Here is a 25293-nt window from a genome sequence, read left to right on the forward strand (position 1 = left end):
GTTACCCATTGCTTCCAACATTCCAATAACGTCAAATTATGGGTTCGTTAAATACAGTCTACGCCATATAATAGTGACTGTTTTATTATGACTGATGATAGATTCGCAGCCTCCAATTTTGTAAAATTGTTTGCCTTATGAACTGACAACCCGTGTAAGGTCTTAAGCGAATGAATTCAATTGGTACAGTAATGTCAAGTGTTGCTGTCTAGCCCCTTTCCAATAGTGAAAACTGTTTAAAATTATAGTAACGAGATATTCCTGTCGAGTCCTATAATTATTGCACTTTCTTTCCCATTGTTCGAGAAGATCTCGCTATCTGCGGCGATGGAGCGAGATAGCCAGCGAGCGCGTTCGTTATCCGTCGCGCACTTGCTGCTGGCCCGGTACTTTCACCTGTACAGGTACTTCGCTGTCACTCATGGACATGCAATCAGCTATTCATTTCACTTACCGATGTCGTTACATGTGACGTTCACACGTCAACAAACAAATTGTAAATAAAACAATAATAACCTTATCATTTACTTTTAATTAAGATAAGACTTATAAATCAATGTCCGTTTCTTTTTATTTGGAAGTACATTACAGAATGTTTTTAATCTTAAACCTATACAATCTGTCAAGTAAATTCACCTTACTTAAAATGTTGGACATTACAAAGAAATACAAGTCAACAATATAAAATCAGACATTAAATTGAAACTTAACTCAACTTACCTTTCTGTTATATGACTTAAACAAATCTTAATAAGGTTACATTCAGTACTAAATCATATATGTTGAGGTACAAAATAAAAATCCGAACAAATTTAAAGCCAGGGATGCCAGGCAGGGTCCATACGACACAGATTATCATGGCTATTGGCCGCAGTGACGAGAGTGGCCACTTTACTGTCTGGACCATCGAACATGGCCAAAGAGTTGAGTCTGTTGATGATCACTGACACCGCTTTATTCACCATGTTTATGATCGTCTCATTGTCCATTTCCACCGGCTTGTTCTCGGAGGACGTGCCCGCCGTTGGAAGACCTGACTTGTCTTCTAAACGCTTCCTGTACCCTGTCACCATCTCATCTCGTAGAATTGTACGCAATATTGACTGAATCTGGAAAAATATATCATGTTAACATCCTGGAACTTTAAATAACAACCATCAGTCATATTCAAAGCAAAATTTTGTTACATGAGTAAAGCTCTACATCGCGATTGTAGCCTTGAATTAGCTGCTGAATCAGGCAAAATATATCGACTTTAAAGCCGGGTATGACTTGATTCCCAAATCTTTTCATGATTCTTATTTTATCAATATAATAATACATTTTTCATAAGGTCACGACACAATCCATTTTGTACGTAAATTACCTAGTCATTTGTATTATAATCAATAATTCTAATTATACTTCACACTGATTCTATCCCTTACTACGTACTATACAGGGGAATTTGACATCGCGTTACTAAATGGAACCACATATTTATTTACTTGAAAATAACACTTTACAATAAGTTACTTTAGTAATAGATGTAAAATAAAAAGTGTAAGTTTGGAACAAAATAAATATGAATAAAAAGTGATTTTAATTTTACGCGTCCTAAAGCCACTACTACTACTCTAAGAAAATTCGATGCAGTGGCAAAAACATACTATTAGTCAGAAATACACCTACGCACACGTCATATTCGCATTAAACTACAAAATGATCAAAAATCCAGAAAACTAAAACCAATATTTTTGGGGAAATATCAGTTATTAATAGATAACTTGACAAAGGCATGTCTGCAAAGGTAAAGACGAGTATGTGCTTTCATTTAGTAACGCAATGTCAAAATGACCCCGTAAACCATTCGTACTTAATATTTGGTTTGACAACATTTTATCCCGGGAGAGAACACACATAATTTGATCCCGGAAAAGATCTTAGAAAAGCGCAGTCGGGAGCAACAACTATTATTTCATGCGTTTCTATTACCTTAAAATTAGGAGTGACGAGACATCTCGCCACGGCTATCGCTGATGCCGTCAGCGGTCCAGTGATGCCGATGTGTGTCAAAAGTTCCGATATGTTCGGTGTCAACCGGAACGGAACCGGCCTGTTGCCGTCCAACTCGCCTACGGATAACAATGGGGTTTAAATCTTGTAATGATACATTCACAGCCTGGTTCTTCAATCTGAATTGTGATGTTTGTGTTTTGGAAAACCCTATAGCTAATTTAGCTTTTACCTTTACTTTTATAGTTGATGAAGCAATTGTTTTTTAATTATGCTAATTTAAGATGACATCGTGTCTGTGGTATGTAATGATGATATGAATAAAGATGATGAATGATAATGATGAAATGAAAAATATACCAATAGTATTTTCCTATTTTAAAGTATTAATAGAGTGTTAGTATCGTTTAATTTAGTCTTACAGATAAGCTAAATAATAAAGACTACAAATTAACTTTACATATGTCAAATTACCTTTAAAATAATTGTTATCTGGAGATTCTCATGGTCCTCAAATATCAAATATATGTATACTTCATGACAAACCAACTCTTTACGATCTCTAGTCTTGTTAGAATTTTTTTAAGGAAAAGAAAGCTTAACGTTTTTTTTTTATATACAAATTATTAAAATTACGCCAAAATAAATTAATACATTATAAACTTCACTTCCACTTTTACTTTTACTTTCGTTCAGTTGCAAAAACAGTAACAAACATTTCGCACCTGTAGTATCGTCGACGTCAAACTTGTAGTAAGACACGTTGAGCAGGCCCGAGTCCTGGTGCACGTACATCATGTCGGGGTTGAGGCGCGTGAGGTGCAGCACGTACTCGGCGAAGCTCGCCAGCGACAGCTGCAGCGTCAGCATCTTGCGGAACGTCCAGTAGTCCGTGGGCGCCGCGAACGTCGCCGCCGCCCACTCGCGCAGCATGCCCTTCGGCACCATCGTCGCTTGCACCTGTGTCAAGGAATATACTCAAGTTCTAAGCTCACCAACACTACGAGCCATTACTGTTAACCAATATACAGGCTTTATTTTAAGCAGATCACAGGTGCTGCACGCAATTAACCAAAGTTATATTAATCTCATAATACAGGAGAAGAATCTATTTGGTACCGGATATGGCATCGATACACAACAATGCTGGGCAGCAAACATGTTTTTTCGGACCAGAAAATTGTGAAAACGAAATCATTGTACAGAATCCCAGTATATGTTAATGTTAGTTCATTACAGTTTATGGCTGAACATGGGCGCCGCCAAGATTGCTTTTAGGAAGGTGCAACTGCAATCTATTCTACACACTAGAGTAGGTACTACATAACAACATTATTTTTTTCTTCTTTTTAATAAAACTTATTTGTATATGCTAAACCATAATAAAACCTCTGTTGTCTGTTGTATTTCGATTTGTTACGGACAGGGGGGTGCATGTACACCCCTTGCACCCCCTCCGGCGCCCATGTGGCTGGATGAACAATGTGGAGTGCGTAGTGCTCACCTCCCGCAGTATGTCGCGCAGCACCTGGTGCGAGGCCTGTGAGCCGCGCGCCTGCACGGCCGCGAGCCGCTCGTAGTACCGCGCCACCGGGGCGTCGTACTCCACACCCCTGCACAACACACCCTTACACTTATACGAAGTCTAATCTATCCTGACCTAAACTATAACGCTAAACCGACGGAACAAGACAACTTGAAAGAAATTTCTATAAACTTGAATAATTTTGAAAGTCATACCAAATGTTAACATTTATATTTCACCGGCATTTACTCGCAGCTTTAACAATATGAAAGTTTCTTCACGAAATAAAAATCTTCTTGTGCTTTTTTGAGATAAAAACAGCTGCATACGGAACGCTCAATCCTTGATTTATGTGTATAGTTACGACATCAACGTAGTACTTGGACAACACTTTTGGGCAGTATATAATCGATGTGCATTAAACAAATTTAGATAATAATATTTGTGATGATAATGTACTAGAGTTAATTTATGATACAGATTAGGTAATAAATTGCATTCACCAGCCACATATCAGAAATATAAACTAAGCGATACAGGCGACTTGGCTCGCGTGGAAAGCCTTTACCACTACAAAAGGCCCCAAAACCCTGTAGCGATACATAACGCCATATGTATAACTTCAGAATCATGTTTTTTAAATCATAAAAAATAATTCATTAATTTCCTATGGAGAAAAATCGCCGTTAATAAATTACGCAGTTTAATAAGAAACCTATGACTTTATCCTGGTCATGCTCTATCAGTGTGTTAAATTGCATCAAATTCAGGACAGCTATTTTTACATTTACTTTTAAAAAACATCTAAACATTTTCACAAAGTTTTTGCATTAATTATAACATTAGTAAGCAGTAAGATAGTAACACAAGATAAAAAGTAAGATACACACTTATCTGACTACCCACTTTCCAAAATAATATTTGTATGAGCTTATTGACTGGACTTCCATTGCATATACAGATGCACTTGATATAAAATAACATAAAAATAATAGGCATCATGATTGACAAACGATAAGAAGATATTTGTTTACATTGCTGGTACAAGGCCGATGAATAATAAGTATTTTTTAAATAATAACCTGTTTGCACATTCGGTTCGATAAATATCCAACAACGATATTGAACTCGGATTGTCCTCGACGAGGCGCATCTGCGGCGACACTGATACTACTCTTGGAACCGTAAAGTGCAGGAATCTTCTAGATGTCTCCTTCTGTTTGCCCAAATAATGGTTCAGCATTCTCAGCAATTGTAGTACTCGCTCCTCCCTTCTCGCGTCTCCGAGCCCGGAGTCGTTAACGACTAAGTATGGATATATTTTTCCATTATGCCCGCGTATGTACAGTCGACGCGCAGATGTGTTGTGCTTCTGAACGATTTCTACGCGAGGCATGAACCGCGCGATCCTCACGTGATAGTGCGTGTGCTTCGGCAATAGGAATTCTCCGGGCAATTCCACCTCCGCCGTTTTCAAACTAAAGTTCGATAGAAACCGGCACTTCTCCTCGATCAGGAACGATCTGTCAGAAAAAATCAAGTTAACAAAACTTCAATGATTTTTTGTTTATTCGTTATGCCCTTTGCAACTGCCATAAGCGACTAAGGTGAGAAAGCACGGCCAAACCCTGCCTACAGCTACTCAATGGAGTTAGTTGTGTTGTGAAATGTCTACGGCCTAGACGAGAAACGATGGACGGCACAAACTGCATAAAGGTATCTTCCGTATTTACCTTAGTGAGTGTCGAGAGCACAGCGTGCCCCGTAACTACTTACTTGGGCAAAACCTTTGTTTTAGCCTCGAGTATCTTGACCCACTTTCGTAACTTTTGTATAAGATTTTGTAATTTCATAGCATTAGGTTGTGAGAAGTCGAAGTCTGCGGTAAACTGTGTCTTCATCTTCTGGAAGACGGGATCTTGTACACTGGCCTGCGCGCGGCGAGCGAGGCTCTCCGATGCAGCTGAAGAGAATGCACCACTTACACTACTTGAAACACTTTCTGTCGACATACAAAATGGACTCTTTATATAACGCAACCCTCGCATACTCATTATATCACATTTTGTAATACATCACAAAACCCAAAATAAAAACAGATAAATACGAGATGCATTACATTTAAAAACATTACCTGAGCATACGAAACATTGCAGTATAAGTTCTCTATTGTCGCACTGCCGTGTGACGGATACATGTGCATCATATACCAACAAACATTAATATATGGATTAACATAAAACACTCATGCTGGATGGGTATCATGCATTGTCCAGATTTTTTAAAATTCATTTTAGTATTGTATTATTACTATTTTATAATTTTGTCTGTAATAAGGTAGCAAATTTTTTAATGAACTTACTTAAAAAATGTGTCTATGAAAGTAGACTAAATACAATAATAACATAGATTAAATATCATTTATGTAGATCTTCTTTCTTCTACCTTTTTTCTTTTATCGCGTTGAAAAACGCGTTATCGCTACCGCCACTGGAGGGGTGAGTGGAACAGTTATGTTGGTTTCACCGGTCTTATGATTCAATGTTAACGCTCGAGACTATAGCATCATCCGAGCGAGCATTGAGCCCAGTCCCTTACAACATACTTCAGTTTATTTCATGTTATATATAGGTAGTGACAAATAAAATTGAAATACAAGTATGCTAGTGAATCAGTTCCCAATATTACACGTACGTATTTTGTCGTCTAAAAGGGTAAATGGTAACCGCTAATTTGGAGTTTGACACTCTACAGTAAGGCACAACCTTAAGCAAATAGAGGTACTAAACGCATAGATTCATCAAATAAAAATCTAAACGCAGCCACATTAAGTGAAAGAATAATTCAGAAACGCTAATACGACACATTGGATTTGTGAGTATTGCTATTTGAGGGAAGTCGAGACTCACTTATACCAATGCCGATGCCGAATGTGGAGACGACCTTCTTGATGAAGTTGAGCGTGTGCGGCGTGACGGTGGCGTCGGCGACGGCGGCGCGGTGGTGGAACGACACCACGTGGCACTTGCACAGACCCGCGCGCAGCTGCCGCAGCACCTCCTCGTACCAGTTCTCGCGGAACCACACCATCTGACACACCACGCACACCACTCGTCAACAATACGATTATAAATATTATTTCTCATTTCAATAAATTACCAGTGAAATAATAAACAAACATTTACTATTTTGCGTGATACGTTAAACTGGCCATAAATTTTATGCTACTGGTATTACGAATGGTTTTAGTTACAAGATTATAACATTATCCCTAGTGCTAGTTGACTTTTGATCCGAAAAACAAATCAGGTGGACCGCGAGGAACCTCAAACGAAAACTAGTAACAGATGATACCTGATCGACTATGCCCTCTAGTGATGAGAGCACGGTGGGATGAATCTCCCGCTGCAGCTGCATTATCTTCGAGCAGCGCCACATGGGCAGCGTGGCCTTGATGGGCCCGGTCTCGCTGCCCGTGGAGCCGCCGCTCGACGACGATGCGCTCTCGCCCACCTTGCTGCTGCCCTGCGAGCGACAAACAACACTCATCTTATTACTCAGCCTAAGTGATTCCAAAAATAAAATAAATAACAGTATTTTTCAGTCATAATTATACACATTCCTTAAGGCGATACCTCAAGGTCCATTTTCATACATTTTGTTTCGGCTTTAATCTGGGTAACTAAACAAGTATTGGCAAGTAAAGAATTTAAATTCACGTCTAGTTAGTGATTAGTTCTCGCAGTTGAAAGAAAAACGTAAAATAATTAATAATCATGGATATTTCGGCCTTTAAAATTTAATATGACGAAATTTTAAAGGCAGAAATATCCATGATTATTAATTATTTTTACATTTTTCTTCAACTGCGAGAACTAATCACTAACTAGACGTGAATTTAAATTCTTTACTTGCCAATACTTGTTTAGTTACCCAGATTAAAGCCGAAACAAAATGTATGAAAATGGACCTTGAGGTATCGCCTTAAGAAATTATTTAATCTAAGAATGAACAGGGCTATGTGTACTTACAGCAGAGGTTGACGCTTGATGTGGTAAATGTGCCGCGATATTCTCAGCGGTCTTGTGTCGCTCACGCTGTTCTATTTTGAGTGTCAAATAAAGTGTGCGGATCGGGAAGTATACTGCTTGCGGATATAATCGGCCAACCTAGAAATTTATAATATGTATTACTGGTCCTAGTACATAAAATCTTGTGAATAAGAAGTAAAAAATAAAAACTCACATGACTAAGAAGGTTCAATATAACGTTGCCATCATACTGCACAAGGCAGGCAAGTAATTGTGGTATCCATGGCAACCACTGTATCGGTGGGACGCCCACTGAGTATTTGTCAAGAGCCTCGGCTAAACTGTTCTTTTCATCGTCGAAACTGAGCATCCATAACACCTGTAACATTATATTTTAACTTGTAATTTAACTTCCCAAATTGTACAAAACAGATACATAGATGCATTACTTATTTCTCAGCCAATTGAACAAAGAAATAGAAACTAGCTATGGTATGTATTTAAAATAGTAAGTTAGATAAGTAAAATAATTTAGAAGGTTTAATGTGTTCATTGTTTTCTTACCTTAGCGCAATATTTCCTTGACTTGGACTCATTCTGATGTCGGCAGGCATGCAGGAAGCACGTCATAGCCGACACGCCCACGGATATCTGGCGCGGGTCACGTATGAATATCTGCTCCAAGTAGTCGCCCCACAGAGCCCAAGCTTTAACCAAAGTGTCGTGAAGTTGAACAGCCGCCGCAAACGCCTTGTTAGCGTCATCGGACCGCCCCAACTGAGCTAGAAGAAGCCCTTTGAACGCGTAGAACTCTGCTGTCATTTCTTTAGTGAAATATTTGAAGTTTGTTGACTCGATCATATCCAATCCTTCCTGTAGTTCGTCTTTGCCCTCCGTCCATGACATTTGTATGTGACACTTGACCTGCTGCCGTATTTTTTGGAAGCAATCCACAATCGGTACACTAGGTATTGTGTATATGCGGTGCAGGGAGTCCAGACAGACACCTGATAAGTTATGTTTCCTCGCTATTTTTGCAAAGTGAATTATAGCCTGTGAATAAAAATAAATAATAATGATACACGTTTTCTTGCCTTTACCTAACAAAAATGTGAAACCATAGAGATAGCTATAGCATGTGTCTTTTATTAACAAAAAAATAATAATCAAAATCTGGCCAATAGGTTTACTTCTATAAGTTTACCTGAGCGCTCGCGTGCACGCCCAGCATGCTGTGGTTGGACGCGTGGTCGGTCTGCGAGTCGTAATGCGACGCGATGAACTGGTAGTGGTGCTGACGCCACGTGAAGATCGCGCCCCAGTGCGACAGCGGGTCGGCCACCACGGGCAACCTGTTGCGCCATGTCTTCACTATCGCTTTCATGTCGTGCAGGGATGTCGGACGACTGTGTAATAATCCCTGTATACAAAATTGATATTGAAAAAATAATAATAATAATTTTATTAGAATGATAAAAATGTCTCATTTAAAAAAATAACAAATATCCAAGAATTGACTTTCTTATTGTGTTTGTTTAGAGGCGTGTGCGTGCGTGTGTGTGTATTATGCTGAGGTGGTACTTACGGTGTGTATCTGCGCGGCCTCGCTGAGCTCCATGAGCTGGTGCGCGGCGCGCAGCAGCGGCAGGTGCGCGTGCGACACGAGGCGCGGCAGGCGGCGCCACTCGCGCAGGCACTGCGCCGCCGCCGCCTCCGCGTGCCGCTCCACGCCGCCCAGCTGCTGCTCGCCGCCCGCGCAGATGCACAGGTACCCGCGGTACAGGTTCACTGCCCATGCTGACACACAATATTACATATTATATATTATACAATCATATACCACACGTCATCATGTGTTATACAATATGTTTAGGTAACATTTTAATTACATTGCCGGAAATTTACAACTTCTAATGTGTTCTATGACGCAGTTCTTATTTGGATGTTGATATATTTTGTATTATTTAAAATCCGAATAAGAATATGTTTCGATTTTTAACACTTACCTAATTCCTTGGGACAATTGTACTCCACTTCGGCTAGAGCTTCTTTCATGGTCGACCAGTTTGGATTCCTCCATGAACTTTCTAATATCAAAAACGGATCACGACCGCTCCTGCTAAGTCCTAATTCTAACAAAGAGTCCCATTGATTCAATTCCTTGGCACATTTGAGCCAATGTTGGGTCCAAAGCGTGCACTCTTTATGCATGTTGTATGATGCGGGGTTAGCTGCGTAATCTTGTTTAAGTTTAGCCATGGCGACATCGTAGGCAGCCTGCAAATTAAGACCAAAATATTAAAATGTGCAAGATTCTTTAGACCTACCTACCTGTGTATCTGTTATTTTCTTTTAATTTCATTGTATTAAAACACCACAAATAAATTCGAAAGTTAATTCTATTATATATAAATTATTTCAATGTAAAATCAAGTATCAACCGTAACTCACTTGTGCCTGTTCGAAGAAGCCCTGTTGTTCATAAGCGATCGCAACATTGGTGTCTCTGTACCGCGCGTGCTTCTGCCACAGGCCGGACCACATATCTTCCTCTTGTAACAGCTCATACATGTCGCTCAGCGAGTCTAATATTTCCTGGAAACGAAGATGATAATCTCATACTCACATTAGTACTGCTACCAGCGTTTTTTTAACGTAACATCATTTCTTATCAGGGAGAGTAAAGACCTTGTATTTTGTTGATATACGTGCATTTTTGGGGCATTATAATAAATAATTTATATACGTGCCGAATTCATAGATAATTACAAATTTGCGTTTTTAATTGGGTACTTTGTTCCGAATCAACATAACACCATTGCAGTATAATCTCAATACGTATTTAGGTTTTAATACGTATTTTGTCGTATATTGTAATCTAGCGAGCGAGCGCACAATCGCATGTAGTCACGCGGTAGTGTAGTCAAGTTGTTAGCCAGCTCCTATACTATGGCACCCATAACACAAGCTAAATCTTACTTTGGGTACCAGTATTCAACACTACTACATATTTTTGTTATATGTGCATTTTATAACTGAGCATATAAATTGTAAGTGGCATCTGTAACATACTATCTTTTTGCCGAAAATAAATAAATAAAATAGTAATCTTACAGGACGTAATAATACTCACAGTGGGTGTTGTGGTCTCGACGTCGTAGTCGTATATGTCGAGAGGCTCGCGCGGCACGCGGCCGCTCGCCTGGTCGATGGCCATCTGCTCTAGGTTCAGTGTCATGCGATGCCACAAGTTGTGCGTCTTGCCGAGGTACTTCATCATTGGCCTAAGAGTTAATATTAACATAAACTCCACTAATTGGTAGTACAATGGCATTATTATGCTCAGTTTTGAAACTTACGGCAGTTTTTAAGAAACAATGCCAATTTATATTTTCAATCTGATCCCAGTAAATAATTTGTAAAAATGTTAAAACTTTATTTTGATTGGTATATTTTCGCGATGGTTCGAAAAAAGGAATTGGAATCGTTTATCGAAAACAGCGATGAATATAAAAATTTTGAAAATTGTAATATTGGAAGTCGATAATAAATCGATCGATACTTACGGTTTAATGCTGACTGGCGGGTTACAGCGGGCTAGTGCTTCTATAAACGTGTTGAGTGCGCTTAGCGGCTGATCCCGTTGAATTACGTGCACGCCCGATATTATAAACGGCACTATTTCATTCATGATTGTCTAAAAACAACGCAATAATATTTAATTACTAAACGTTAATTGTAAAAAAATCAGAGATATAAAATGAATAGTAATCACAAACGATTCGTCCCGTCTTCAATCTTATAAAGATGTGAAAAATAGTGAGGAGGATTTTTATTCTTTAAAAATACGTGGTCGAAGCTGCTTGCAAGTTAGTTTCCAAGAATATGTTATACTGACTCCGAGCTGCCTCTCGTCCAGGGTGGTCCAGAGCTTGGGGAAGAGTCGCAGCCAGGTGTGGTGCGCGAGCGCGTCGTCCATGTGGCAGAGCTGCGCGGCCGACACCACGAGCTGCTCGGTGCGCACGCGCCGCGCCAGCTCCAGGAACTCCGACTGCTTCGCCACGATCTGGCTCAGCGTGCGCAGCCTACACAACACACATACTCCTATTTATGAAACACTAAGGAAAAAATAGGTTCCTAATTTCATAGTGCTGAACCTAACACGCGTAACTATGTGAATGGGCGTGTTAAAAATATAAATATTTTATGTTATAAAAATAATAGAAACAAAATATGTAGCAATAAAAAGCAGTTTAGAAATAAGAAGTCTATAAAAGTTGTTTTTACCTATCTGGCACGTTCTTTGTGAAATCTTCCTTTTGATTCGAACTAGAGTCAAGATCCATATCGAGAACATCCTCTTTGTCGGGGTCTATAGTGTCACTGAACCCATCCGTCGATTCCTCTTTCACGCTACTATAGATCGAGAACGACTTCCGGTCTTCGCTGTCGGCTGTATTGATAACTGATGTGATGCTCGGTAATAGATATTTTGGGTTAGAGAGTCGAATTTGAGTACCTGTAGAATTACAATATATGCTTGAAATTCATACCTACATTGAAAATATAATATCAAAAACAAACCAAGCTGGTTATATTTTTGGTTACAGGTTATTTTAGATTACTTTTTCATGATTTGTAACTTTACATTTCGCAAAAAAAAAAAATAATTTTGTAGTCCAAGTCGAACTGTAACATATACAATATACATACTAGACACACAAGTGACAAGAAGCAGCTCCAAGCACTGTTTTATCCAGAAGTGTTGTCCGATATGCTCCCAGTTTTGCGAGCAGATGATATACAGTAACCGATCGAAGATCTTCCTTCGCACGCTCTGATCGTACACTTCGAAGAACTTCGCGCGGATGTGCGGTTGAGGACAACGTAGACCCGCTAAGAAAGCTGGCTCAAGTTTCATAGACAACTCTGTCGTTTTTAAATGTTCGTCTCTGTAAGAAATAAAATATTATTAGTCAATGATACTCCACCAAAATGAACATCATTTTGTAAATATATGTAATAAATTTTTATACTACTAACGTAAAGCAAACCTTTGGAAACACAAAATCCATAAAGACCCACGTTTTATAGTAAAATAATACAGAAATAGATTATTAAATTCAGTTCAAAATCTTACCTATATACATAGTTAATTAGTTCCAAGAACTGTGCGTTAAGTTCCAAATCGTCGGAGAATCGTTTTTCTACATATTGCATTAGTTTAACGAGCAATATCGATTTCTCTCGCAACGTGGGCGGCGCGCCGGCGCTCGCTGGCGAACCCTTGTACGTAACCCACTCTTCCACCATGCGGATTATTGCTTTCATAACCTATAAATATCGAAAAAATATGAATTATATATGTTATAAATAATTATTATTCCACTTTTATATTTTATAGTACTAACTTTTGGATCTGATGTTTTTTCTATGAGTCCCACTAGCACCGTGCCGATGAAAGTTTTTTTAGTATCCCCTGGCATTACAGACACACGAGCTTTCAATAAATCCAAGGCTAAAATCTAAAAACCAAAAAAAAACAGTTATTACGATGCAATAATATAATATGTAGACAGACAATGGTACATGAGCCAAATAACTTATTCAGTAAAATATGTATAATATCATCTTATGTTGCCATATTAAATTCATTGAAATGCGTCCGTTTCCTGCGGATATTAATGCAGAAATATATCTATTGAATATGATCAATATCCTAGAAGTGTAACTTATGTAAACGGTAAAATTGATTATGGTATAGATAATATAATGCGGTATTAGAAAACCAATAAAATAGAAATATGTTAATGTAAAATACAGTGTAACATACGAGTAGATCAGCGATGGCCGCGTCGGGGTTGGTGGCGACGTGGTCGCGCGCCATGCGCTGCAGCACGCGCATGAGCGGCATGAGCAGGCGGTCGACGTACGCGGCGCTGGACGAGCAGCACGCCTTCAGCATCATGAGCGGGCCCAGCAGCGCGCCGGCGCCGCCCGACCCCGCGCCGCTCGCGCTCACGCCGCCGCCGCTCGCGGACTTCTCGTACGCCGCCAGGCCCTCGAACGCGTACTTGCTCACGCACGCGTACAGCGTCTCCAGCTCCTCGAACTGAGTTGTACGTAAAAAAAACTGTTTTCAGCTTCATTTTATTACAAATACACTCAAAATGTCTACAACAAGAGCCATAAATCAATAATCTAAAAATTATGGTTTTATTTTAAAAATATATCGATACGTCTAATTTTTATTTCCATATCATTTTACTTAATACACTATAATATTTATATTTTACAGCAAAATAATAATAAATTATTCTTACCTTCGACGCCTGCGCAGCCCCGGTAGGCTCAGTTGGGAAAATGGCAGTTAGTTTGGCGAGCAGGTTGTGTGTGAGCCGCACTATCTTGGCGTTAGAGGAGGCGACGCAGGCCGCCAGCCCGCGCTGCAGCGGCTTCAGCGCGGCGAGGATCTGGTCGCGCCGTAACACTCCCAGAAGGAACACCAATAGTTCTAGAGCTGTGCACGCATTCGCGCACGCGCCCGTATTTGAGTCAGCACTCGAAAACACCTAAAATACATATATATTTAGGTATTTATACTTCATTCCAGCAGATAATAATAACAATCATTCACCTATTAACACATTTTCCTTAAAAATGTCTCAACATAGTGCGAACTCAAACGGAATAGAAAACATTTATTTAATTCTAATTAATGTAACATACTTTGTCAAGCCAAGCAAGTTTGGGTTCGCATAGATGCGGCCACACGTCGGGCTTGAGCGCTGTTTTGAGCAGCAACACGCAGCGCCGGGACAGCTGCTCGCCCGCCGTCGCACCGCCGCCCGTCACACTGCCTTCGTTCACCTGCTTATCGACCGAAGTATACATGTAAATAATGCGTTTCATGTACATACGTGTACACGCATTGAAATCTATGTGGTGCTACTCACAGGCTAATTTCCCGGATGTCCAATGCATAAACAAAACAAAATACATCTAAAATTAATCAACACATTAAATATTGTCAAAATATTTCATAGGATCATAGATATACATGAAGTAATATCATGATTAAAGAAGTAATAAAAGTTTCTAAACACATAACTAAGTTTATTGTCTGAATGCGTTGCAACGCAACGCAACGCACTCAGACAATAAAATTAGTCCTTAAATTTTCAGCACACATACTAGATGTGGGACAACAGACGGTACAAACAAACATATTTTCATCTCAACCACTTTATATCCTGTACTTCTCACATCAATGGTCATCAAAAGTACAAAAGTGGCAGTTGTTACCTGGCAAGCGAGTCGCAGCAGTAAGTTGACGACGACGTCGACGTGCTGCCTGTCCAGCGGCTTGGCGGCGTCGGGCTCGTGTCGCGACACGCTCGCCTGCGGACTCGCCCAGCCGGTGTTCAGCGCTTTGCGGGCCTCCGAGCCACTCTCGTCGGAGGATATGCGCTTCATTGCACCGCCGGGAGACATCGCCACCTTTCATAATAATTATAGTGGAAGAAAATGTTTTGGTAACTGTTTTTAATTTTGCGGAAAATATAGAAAATTCGCTGTCATACGCAATATATCTATTCTCTTCCCTCAAAATTAGTTTTAATGAACTAACTGTTTTTATACAGTGCTAAAACAAAAGATTTGTATAAAGTATGAGTGACGTACAACATTGTCGTCTGGCGAGTGGTCGCGCACGCGCTGCAGCTCCCACTTGAGCGCGACCTCGGCGAGGTCCACGGCGAGCCGGCGGTGCTCCAGCGAGGCCGTGGCCGAGAACCCGAGGCGCTGCATCGCGCTCACCATGTGCCCCACCAACGCGTGACGCACCGGGTAGTACACCTGGACATGGCGAATAACTTACTTAAATATAAGTACTGTGTCAGTGTACTAAAATGCTTAGAATCAGACGAAAATATCTAAAAATACAAAATACTACATATCTACGCGAACAGTGGCGAGCAATGAAAGTCGTTAACACTGTTTAAAATAGTACAATAAATACAGACTATGCACATTGTACACCCTACCAAGTTTAACATCACTAAATGTAGTTTCTACAGACCTTGTAATGTCTGACAACGAGTTGCAGTATGTGGAAGAGCTGCTGCACGGAGTGTCCGTCCTCGACGATGATCTTCTTGGTCCAGTGCGTGAGCATGGTGTTGCCGTCCTCCATGCGCTGCGGCATGGCGGGCGTGAGGATCTCCAGCGCCTGGCGCACCACGGAGCGCGCCTCCACCGCGTGCGCCTTCAGCAGGCTGTGGAACACTGCGCACGCGCGGGCGACGGCACCGTATTAATGCTCTACTCATTGACAACACACAGCATACGAATAACGCGAATAATTACATACCTTGCAAGACTATCCGCTTGTGGATAGCGAATTTAGCTATAATATGACTTAGCAACAAGTGGCCATGATACCTGGAACACAATAGATCAGTTTTATTTTAAATCTATTTTTAAACAGATTTGGCTTATTCCCGAGATAGTTATTTATTACTTACCTAGTAGCAGGATCAACATAGTTCTTGCCGAGTAAGCAAGGCCACGCGAAGGTCATCAGCCTGCGTAGCTTGTTGCCTTGCTTCTTGTTGTTCGCGTCGTGGATGTGAGCGGACGCCTGTTCTAATAGCAGGCATGCGAACTGCAGCAGCGATATGCGGACCGCGTCCGAACATGCGAACGGATTCTCTGGGTCGATTACCTGATAAAAATTAATGCGGTTGAACTCTAATCGAATAGCCCGGCCTAATTGTTTTGTCTGGTAAGGAATAATAATCATTTCACACATTTTCAATCATTTCACAGATCGATTCTATGCGCACGTCATTCAACTTACCATCAGGTGTAGTAATATTCCTTTGCAATGCCCGTAATAAAAAAAACACTACATACACAACATACTTACATTGTTAATAAAAACCGACACCACGTTATCAGGGTTGTCCTGATAGGGCGCCGGCGGTCCGCCCACGATCTTCTGTCCCTTGTCGAAGCTGACCGCGAAGCAAGGGATCAGTATCATCTGCAGAACCTTAGCCTTGAGGTCCTGCGACATGGCGTCACTGGAGAAATGCTCCACGAAGCGGAAGAACGCCAAGCGTTTCCATTCCACTGTGTAGTTTTGCGCTACTGTGTTCTCTAGGAAGTCTCGAAGGAACTGAAAATATCAATCTGGTTATTTTCTAAACCAAATTAATAATTTCACTTTATATACAGGGTACAGACTTAATAATTTTAACATTATTGATTTATGTATGCCAGATGCCTCATAATTATAATTACCTGGAAGTCAGGGATAAACCGGTCGCACAAAGCTCGCAGCAATTGGAACAAGAGATCTATGTCATTTGGATGGTGGCAGAAATAATGCAACAGTATCTTCACTATCAATTTCGGTTCCTTCCAATGAGTGCAGTCCACAATCTCAACTTTCTTGTGGATCTCCTGACGTAAAAGGAATCACATAAATTACCCAAATAAGACATATATAATATAACGGGTATATAATATTACAAAGATAACGTAATATTTGTCAATATAATAAATAATATTTTTGATGTAACACATTTGTAAATACGTTTTGAAACTGATTTACATGTTAAAAAAAATGTATAAACAATAATATTACATAAGGCAAAAAACACAACTCACATGATACTGATTGCTGCACCATATACGTTTCAATAGTTCGACGAGATCTCGCTGAGTCGAGAGCCATTGATCATCGAACTTGATCAGTAAAGATATAACCCTTATAGCTTGGAACTGCATCTCTGTTTTATCTGTTTGGGCTAACGAACTGGCGGTTGCGCTAGTGTTCGCTGCTAACAGTTGCATTAGCCTTGGTTTCTTTGATGTCTGTAGTGCTTCTCTGTACGCCGATCCAGCATCGGGATGCTTGATGAGGAATACCAAGAATCGACTCCATTGCTGATCTTTTATATTGTTGTCGCTCAGTATGAGATCAAGAGTTTCTTTCGGGTATCTAAAATGCATTCAAAACCATACAAATGACATCTAAATGCAAGAGTTTATAAGTCCAAATATTTTTTAAATATTTTAACCAGACTGATTAATGGTCATAATATTGTATAGACAACAAAAATCTTTCGGCATCTGAGGGTCAAAAGGCTTATATTCAGAGCCGTAAATTTAATAAGAGTATTATACATCATAAATATAGTAAATATTCCATACCTCATTAGAAATTTCACGAGTGGTTCTCTGAACGGAGATCCGGCCTCGATCATGAGTGACTTTTCAGTGTGGAAGATAAGTCGACACAAAACATCGATGAACCGCGGCGACGCGGCCGGTATTTGGTGGAATATGCCTATCAGAATTATTATCTTCTGCTCGTTTTCCATGTTCTTTGATACACTTTGCAGGAAGTTGCCACCTAAAAACAATTTAAATATTCAAAACCATAATAAATCTCGACAGTATCATGAAGAAATTGGTTTACGTCGAAAATATTTTTGTAATATCAGTGATGTATTTTGATGGCAAATTCAGTGGCTAACTACGTGAAACTGGTAACAATAAATTCTTTATTATCTACACGATACATAGGCTAAAATTAGATCATAATAAAGTACCTCTATTTGTCTGTATAGAATAGTCCAATAGCTTCTTCAACAGCTGCAGAAGTTGTTCACAAAGCTTCTCACTGAATGTTGAAGGGAAAAGTTGCGTCAGATATGAGAGACGTTTAGCGCCATTCACGCTGAGATGGCGGTGGTCTCCGAGCGTCAGTAACAATGGCCGCATCACGGGATGGACTATTTCCATATCGATTTGGAAACCTGATAGGAATTTTTGCATACATTCGAATCCGGCCTGAAAAAAAGTTATTTTTATAAAAAGTGTAAAATTTTTTATTCAATAAATATATTGTGGCATAGAAAACAATATTCTCAGAGCACCATCAAATTACAAACCAGACAAGCACCACATCAAAATAACTTTTAAACTACAAACTGACACTAAAACGTATTTCTTAATTCATCCATATTTCTTTGGTATGATCAATATAACTTACAATACAAACGTTGTTAAAACAAAATTTTAATATTACTAACCTGTTGCAACTCGGGATCGTTCTTTTCAAGCGACTTGTATAGCACATTGAATATTTTGTCTCTGCAGTGTTTCTCCTGTATGTAGTGACAGGCGGCCAGAGCCCGGAGGGCGGAGGCTCGCAGCGGCACGAGGTTGACGCCCTTGTAGCACGGGAGCTTGCCCAGCATCGCGTCTTCCGCCTCGCATAACGATATCAGCTCACGGAAGAACACTTTGTGTTCATTTATGTTCAAGTCTATAAAACGAAATGTTCGTGTTGAATTTTTAGTTTTTGTATTTACATAAATGCTTGTATATATGTAAAAGCTTCTGACACAGGGCTAGTAGACCTATTCGTAGTGCTTTTGACTAATTGCTCATTTCGTATGCCATTCCTAATTATCGCACTATTTTAAATAGTTGTGAAGTTAATACGAAAATTACTCACCGATAGTAAAAAGGCGCGGTTTCAAAGTAGTACAGAACGTGGTTCCGTCCATAAGACCCATCTGTGCATTGGCCGGTTGATGGCGCAGCAAATGTTTCTTAGGAGGTATAATATCCGCAAGCACTTCTCTATGCGGGTCCATCACCTCTGTTACTGTCTTCTTCTGCAGTTCCGCTATCAGTTCTAAGGATTTCATTGCCTGGATAGAGAAAATACACACTTTAATAAGTATTAAGCTTTTATGAAAATAGAAATATAGCGACAATAATATTATACATATAGTAGTGTACCTGTTGCCGTACAAGTAGATGCGGACTGGTGACTTGCAGCACGAGTTCCTGCAGCACGTCGTGAAGCGCACGCGCCTTGGCCGCCGCCACCTCCCCCTCCGGCTCCGGCATCTGCCCCGGCGGACCGGGGCCCAACACACATATCCTCACTAGTCGCTCGAGATTCATTGTTGCCATATCAATGGCCCCTGACGACACTTCTCCCGTCAGATCCATCATCACAAACAGAACCGCCTTTAAAAAGGTAAACACGTGTTTGTACACCCATTCGGGCGCCATCTTCTCGAACATAAACTTTACCGCAATGCATCCTCCTAGTTTGGCGTACCATGCGCGCTCGTAACAGAGAGCTGACATGCGTTCAGCGAGGTACTCCATGAGCGGTAAACGACAAGCGCGTTCCTTGCTGCCTAGAACCGTCGCAGCAGTATTGATCATCAGAACCAAAGCTAAGTGGCCTGGTTTACACAACTCTTTTTCTTCATGACCCATTACAACGGCTATCGCGTCCACTAAAACTAATGCATCAAGTCCCTCTTTAGGAGCTGATGAGGCCACGAATGGACCCGCTTCCTGCGCTATTGCTACCATTGTGTAATGCCTTACTAAAGACACCATTGTGGGCAAAACGTGATGTCGAAGCTCTTTAATAGCCGCAGCAACAAACATACCCGTTAACGCCGTACGATGCGTGTTCCTCACGATACTGTTACTGCACTTGTAATACGGTCCATTGTGAACCTGAATTTTGCCATCGAGGAAACTCGGGTGATTGAACAGTTTCTGCAGCGTAGCTCTGTCATCGTCGAGGTTGAGCGACGCAGTCAGATAACAGCGGAGCACTTCCCAACACTGACGCCTATAAAAGGGATCGGTCGTACTTGATTTGAGGGCGGAAAATGCGGTCTCTATTACTTTGTCAACTTCAAAATCAATAGGCTTGGGTTGGTCTTGGAAATAAGCCTGCACGGCAGGCGGGGGAGCGTCTGTCTCGCGATACTCTAACCTCTGGGGTTCGATCATCATCTTACGGTTTCCACCTCCAAATTTGCCGAGCACTCTAAACGCTATTCGGGCGACTTCGTTGTTGTGCAATGTCCGCCAAAGCGCTTGCATCAAGTCGGCGCGCACCGGCTGTATGTGTTCATACAAGAAATCTGGTTGCAGGTTGTCCACGCAAAGTTCGAGTGTACGTAAACCCTGAGATATGAGCGTGTGAGAACCGTTCAACGCCGACACTAACGGATCCATCAACATCGGTAAATAAGGCAACAGACTGCTGAGTCTCACCGGAACAGTTAAGCACAACTCAACAAACAGATCTTTCATGTGTTGCTTGTGGAGTCCGCTCTGTAAGCGATTCAGTCCTTCTAACAAGTTAGGTAGCAATGGTAAGAATTCCTGATAAAGCAAGTCGTGACTTCCACCGCCGATAGAACGGAACAATGCCCTTAGAAGAAGGAAATAATTATAAGGTTCCTTTGCCGTCATGGCATAGTCCATCGCTTTGTTTACAATACTATGTAGATGGGGTCTCAACATCTGCTCATTTTCAGTAGGGAACAAACTGACAGAACCAAATACTAATTTGAACAGTCTCAGGTATAGATTCGATCTCTCTACATTCGTGCCCATTTCCTCCATTCTTTTGAGAAGATACTCGACAAGAACGGTTGCGAATATCGGCGAGGTAGCAGGGTTCGACAGGAACGTATTGGCAATGATTTGCAGTGTTGTATTTTTATTAATTCTTTCTACCATGTGAGAAATGGTGGCCGTGAATATCTCTTGGAACGTTTGTGGATTCATCATTGAAAACTGCAAAAAATCATACAAATATGGATTATACATGCATTAGATATATGATTAGCATAATGATATGAATGATGATGTACATACGACTCCGCTGAAGTGTTCCAGGACCTCCTTCTCCTCCTTGGAACGCACGTGTGGCTGCGCGGGCGTGTGCGCAGGCGCACGCGGCGCGGCGAGGGTGTAGATGTCGAGCGACTGCAGCCCCCAGCGCACGAGGCGGATGAACACCAGCGTCTCACGCGCGCTGAACTGCTTCTGGCCCGTGATGGCGCCCGTCGACGTGCCCTCTGTGGTTGTCGTTGTCTGTATACAAACAAATTAGATTTCATTTAATTGTTACTGTAAGAAGCACTTACAAGACAAATATAACACCATAAACTTACCTTACACGACGCACAACCCCAGGTGATAGTCTTCACACCACATACCAACGTCTTCACTAAGGTCCTATAGTCTCCCACGTTCAAATTGCTCATTTGCGACGTAGGGAATCCTATTTTAGACTTTTCCTCACTCTTTGCAAGACTATCAAGGAAATCTGGCGAGGTTTTGTCTTCGTCTAATTTCGGCTCAGCTGGAGTGGCGGGGGCTGGTACCACAGGTGTCGTGGGAGTACTAGGTGCTGTGCCATTGGTGGCAGTACCATTAGGTGGTGGTGTTGCTTGTTTACTAAAATAAGTCATAAAAATTTTAAAGTATTTAGTTGTATATATCTTATATACACAGTGCTTTATAATCTATATTGCTCTTTAATTAAAAAAAAAATGGTAAACTACGCATTGTTAAGATTGCTGTTCATTATATCAAATTTTTATTGCCTTATACAATTTGTATATAAAATAATTGACTTGTAAAATGTTTATTAACCAGGCAATATCTTTGCGAAAAAATGCGAAATATAAATTATAAACCTCTTATAACACTCACCATTTCGCCATCAGAGCTGGTAGTTGCAGTTTAGATATGGTTTTAAATTTGAGTACGAACACCTCTAAAATGCGCATGAGCAGCTGTCGTCCTTGAGGCTGAGTACCAGCTGCGGCCGCCCCTTCGCTCTCTGAGCGTTGCCGTATACAATCAACCAGATTAAGCAGCAACTTACATGACATAGTTTGGATACTAAAACCAAAAAATAAATAAATTTATTCTTTTATACATGGGGCTTTAGGCTGTAGGACCTCGCAACTAATCGCATGTAATAAATATAAAAATAGTACACCATACAATTTGAATTCAATCTAAGTTACACAGTGAGACTTTAATGATTTAAAATAAACGAATTACCTAGTCGGAAGAGATTCATCGTGAACATTCTTAGAAAATAAATGAGCTGCTATTGCCAAATCAGTAAGAGGGAGGTGTTGGCGCACGTGATGCACCAAGTCAGCAAGCGTTGAATACGCCAGTGGGCGCAGGGACTCGTGCACTGTCCACCCGCCGCCGAGCAGGACCTCTTCGTCAAATAAACGCTCCATGTACGGAACAAATTCTGCAGGAAGAAAAGAACATGGACAACAAAGAAACAAGTAGGTTTTAGTGGATACATCTGGGGCATTATAAGGGCGATGTTGCACTCACATTTGTATGACTTTTCTATTTGCAAGGATCTTTTAAGCTTTGCATATTTAAATAAATTTTTTGTAATATAACTTTTCATAAAAACAAAACAATGGCTATCAATATTCCCCATTTTTGTCAACCAACATAAGTATAGCTAGCAAAATTATATATATTTTTTAAGTACAGTCAAATACTTACTCAGCCTTAAATCAGTGGCGAGAATATGGCGCGTGGCAATAACCAATTCCTTTCTAAGATGTGCCACTTCAGGAGGGCACAAAGTCAATAAACCAATAATTCCTTTCACCATCAAATTGGCATGATTGGCTATGGTATCTTGGTATATCCTTATGATGTAGGCTAAGAATGCTAAAGTCTTGATTTGTGCACCCATGAAATCGACAAATACTTCTTTGTTAAACGATGCAGAGAGCCTAGAAAAAAAACAATGTATTTGTTTTTCGAAACATAAAATAGCCATATTAACAAATATTAGTATGACCATCAATTATTTCATTAAAGGGATGGATTACAAAAATGTATTTTTTATTACCTGTGATTAGCAGCTGGTTGCAAAGTAATAGTTTCCATTATGAGTGGAATAAAATTGCTAACTTCTTGATGAACATTTTGCTTGTACAATTGGTACATTAAGACCACTATAATTGGCAATTCTTGTATAACTTTCAGTGATAACACTGATCTGGGAATGAGATTATACTGAAACATAAAATTTAACTATGTAAGTGCAAAATTATTCAAGAGAAACTATCAAAATATGCAATTCTCACAAGTTGTGTGTAGTATGCATGGTGCACAAAGAAACTGTTGAAATTATAATAAATTATAAGAATTTTGTGAATTTTTCACTCAGCAAGCTCTTTAAATATACAGTTCATATTTAGTAATGGTATGAGTAAATTGAAATATATACATTTAAATTAAAAATAAGTGTACTCACAGTCACAACACTGCCATCAAGCAGCTTCTTCTCTGTATGTATTGGTGTGGTGGTGTATGTCTCCTGCAATAGCTGCTCAATATTCACTTCTGATAAGTCCTTCACTCGTATTGTGGGTTTGGGTTCAAATATTTTCGGAAGATGATTTGGCAAGTCTGAGTAAATTCCTTTTACCCATTGAAGAAACTTGTGGATCTGCATAGAAAATACATTAAATCCATAAATCCAATAATTAAATAAATATGCAATATAAAAATTTCCATAATTCATATTGTAACAAGTTATTGATTTTCTATACACTATGGTATTAATATTAGAAAATCTATAACTAGAAAATATTTTATTATTAACTTGTTACTCCAGTAGGCAACTTACATCAACATCAGTACTATAAGCTGGCCGGTACTGTTTATGCAACTCCATAAATATTTTCAGGCAGACCAATACATTCTCTTCATTTTCTATTTCCATCAACTTTAGCATAAGTATAAGTATACTCTTCACATATTGCCTAAGAGTTTCACTGATTGGCAAGCGATGGATCATTTCCAGAATTAATTTCCTCACTTGCTGTATGTTGTACTCTGCAATGAAATGTGGCTCTCCATCCTGTAGTATCTTGAGGAATATCTTTAAAGAGTGGTCTAAGAACTGTGGGTACTGAGGTGAACTGAGAATAACCTAAAACAATAGTTCAAATGTAAATAATTTTTACATCTTATCTACAATTTGTTCATACTCTCAAAACAGTAAAAACAGATGCATATTATGTGCTAATTAAAAAAATACTGGTTGCGCCCTAGTACCATGTTTAAGGCAAGTGTTATGATTTATGGAAGGTGTAAACATACATTTTTCACAGAGTTACTGCGATTTATATCGGGAAAGATCAATTACGCGGGCAGAGTAATCGTCCTTGCGGCAGGACGGAACAGTAGATACAGTAGAATAGATACCGGTATCTGCCATTTACAAAGCCATTAAAATACACAAACCTCAAAATTTTCGCTGAGTTCCTGAGCCGCCTTGAGTTTAATTTCATCTTTAGCGCCGAGATCGGCCAGCATAGTCACATAGCTGCGGTATGTGTTCATTTGTGTATGTGGGTCCCCAGGCCCACCCGGGGCCATCGAAGCCATCATTTTAAATATCACAATAATATCATTATTATGTAACACATAAATGCCATGTTTATATTGTAATTACACAAAAACTATTTTCCGAAGCATGTGGTGTAACTTGCTTCATATGTAGACATATCTATTTTATCTACCCACTTTTAGTTTTTTATTTAATTTTGGATCTAAGACGAGAAAAATAGCCTTAGGGTATCCACTTATCTTATAATAATAATAACATTACCACGCTTTAAACAATAAATAACACAAAATCTCTCAAAATACACAAATCAATACAAATTGTAACAAATTGGCAGCCGAATAAAACATAAATAAATCCACAGACTAAAAAAGCAAAGAGAATTATAATATATATGGAAACTAAAAAAGACTGTCTAGTTCATTTGTCTCTGCCAATTACGCTTTTTGTAGAAGTTGGTACAGATTATAAAACACTTCCGAATG

The 25293-nt window shown here is 39.8% G+C and overlaps 1 protein-coding gene across 4 annotated transcripts; it reads right to left on the reverse strand.

The window, feature by feature from the left end:
* Positions 1-512: 512 nt before the first annotated feature.
* LOC115456255 (transcription-associated protein 1) lies at positions 513-25185 on the reverse strand. Of its 4 annotated transcripts, none has more exons than XM_030185242.2 (47): positions 24706-25185; positions 24086-24391; positions 23711-23905; positions 23303-23469; positions 22948-23183; positions 22474-22678; positions 22117-22308; positions 21573-21858; positions 21274-21492; positions 19375-21192; positions 19085-19283; positions 18657-18892; positions 18174-18414; positions 17773-17974; positions 17227-17560; positions 16858-17016; positions 16481-16732; positions 16077-16276; positions 15923-15993; positions 15632-15837; positions 15235-15408; positions 14857-15051; positions 14281-14424; positions 13875-14123; positions 13385-13663; positions 12963-13076; positions 12692-12885; positions 12265-12503; positions 11839-12070; positions 11450-11636; positions 11118-11248; positions 10685-10835; positions 10003-10146; positions 9558-9828; positions 9137-9348; positions 8756-8971; positions 8116-8604; positions 7766-7930; positions 7552-7689; positions 6875-7045; positions 6430-6610; positions 5297-5522; positions 4603-5043; positions 3500-3608; positions 2721-2955; positions 1975-2114; positions 513-1109 (listed from the first exon to the last, which is right to left on the reverse strand). In XM_030185242.2, exons 1-47 carry the CDS (start codon positions 24850-24852, stop codon positions 813-815), a joined length of 11595 nt encoding a protein of 3864 aa, XP_030041102.2. In that variant the 5' UTR covers positions 24853-25185; the 3' UTR covers positions 513-812. The 4 variants fall into 4 exon arrangements, with proteins under 4 accessions (XP_030041102.2, XP_030041100.2, XP_030041101.2 ...); XM_030185240.2 differs by having other exon boundaries at positions 16858-17019; positions 24706-25184; XM_030185241.2 differs by having other exon boundaries at positions 14281-14421; positions 16858-17019; positions 24706-24852.
* Between the last annotated feature and the right edge of the window lie 108 nt (positions 25186-25293).

This window comes from Manduca sexta, chromosome 23 (genome assembly GCF_014839805.1).
Source record: "Manduca sexta isolate Smith_Timp_Sample1 chromosome 23, JHU_Msex_v1.0, whole genome shotgun sequence".
Classification (NCBI taxonomy): Eukaryota; Metazoa; Arthropoda; class Insecta; order Lepidoptera; family Sphingidae; genus Manduca; species Manduca sexta.

What these genes read in the sequence shown, in the direction of transcription:
- LOC115456255 (XM_030185240.2), bottom strand. Translation starts at nt 24,852, where the DNA reads ATGATGGCTTCGATGGCCCCGGGTGGGCCTGGGGACCCACATACACAA. An exon ending in CTTATAGTACTGATGTTGAT is followed by an intron (nt 23,906 to 24,085) that starts GTAAGTTGCCTA and finishes TTTTCTATGCAG; the next exon opens with ATCCACAAGTTTCTTCAATG. An exon ending in TGGAACACTTCAGCGGAGTC is followed by an intron (nt 21,193 to 21,273) that starts GTATGTACATCA and finishes GATTTTTTGCAG; the next exon opens with TTTTCAATGATGAATCCACA.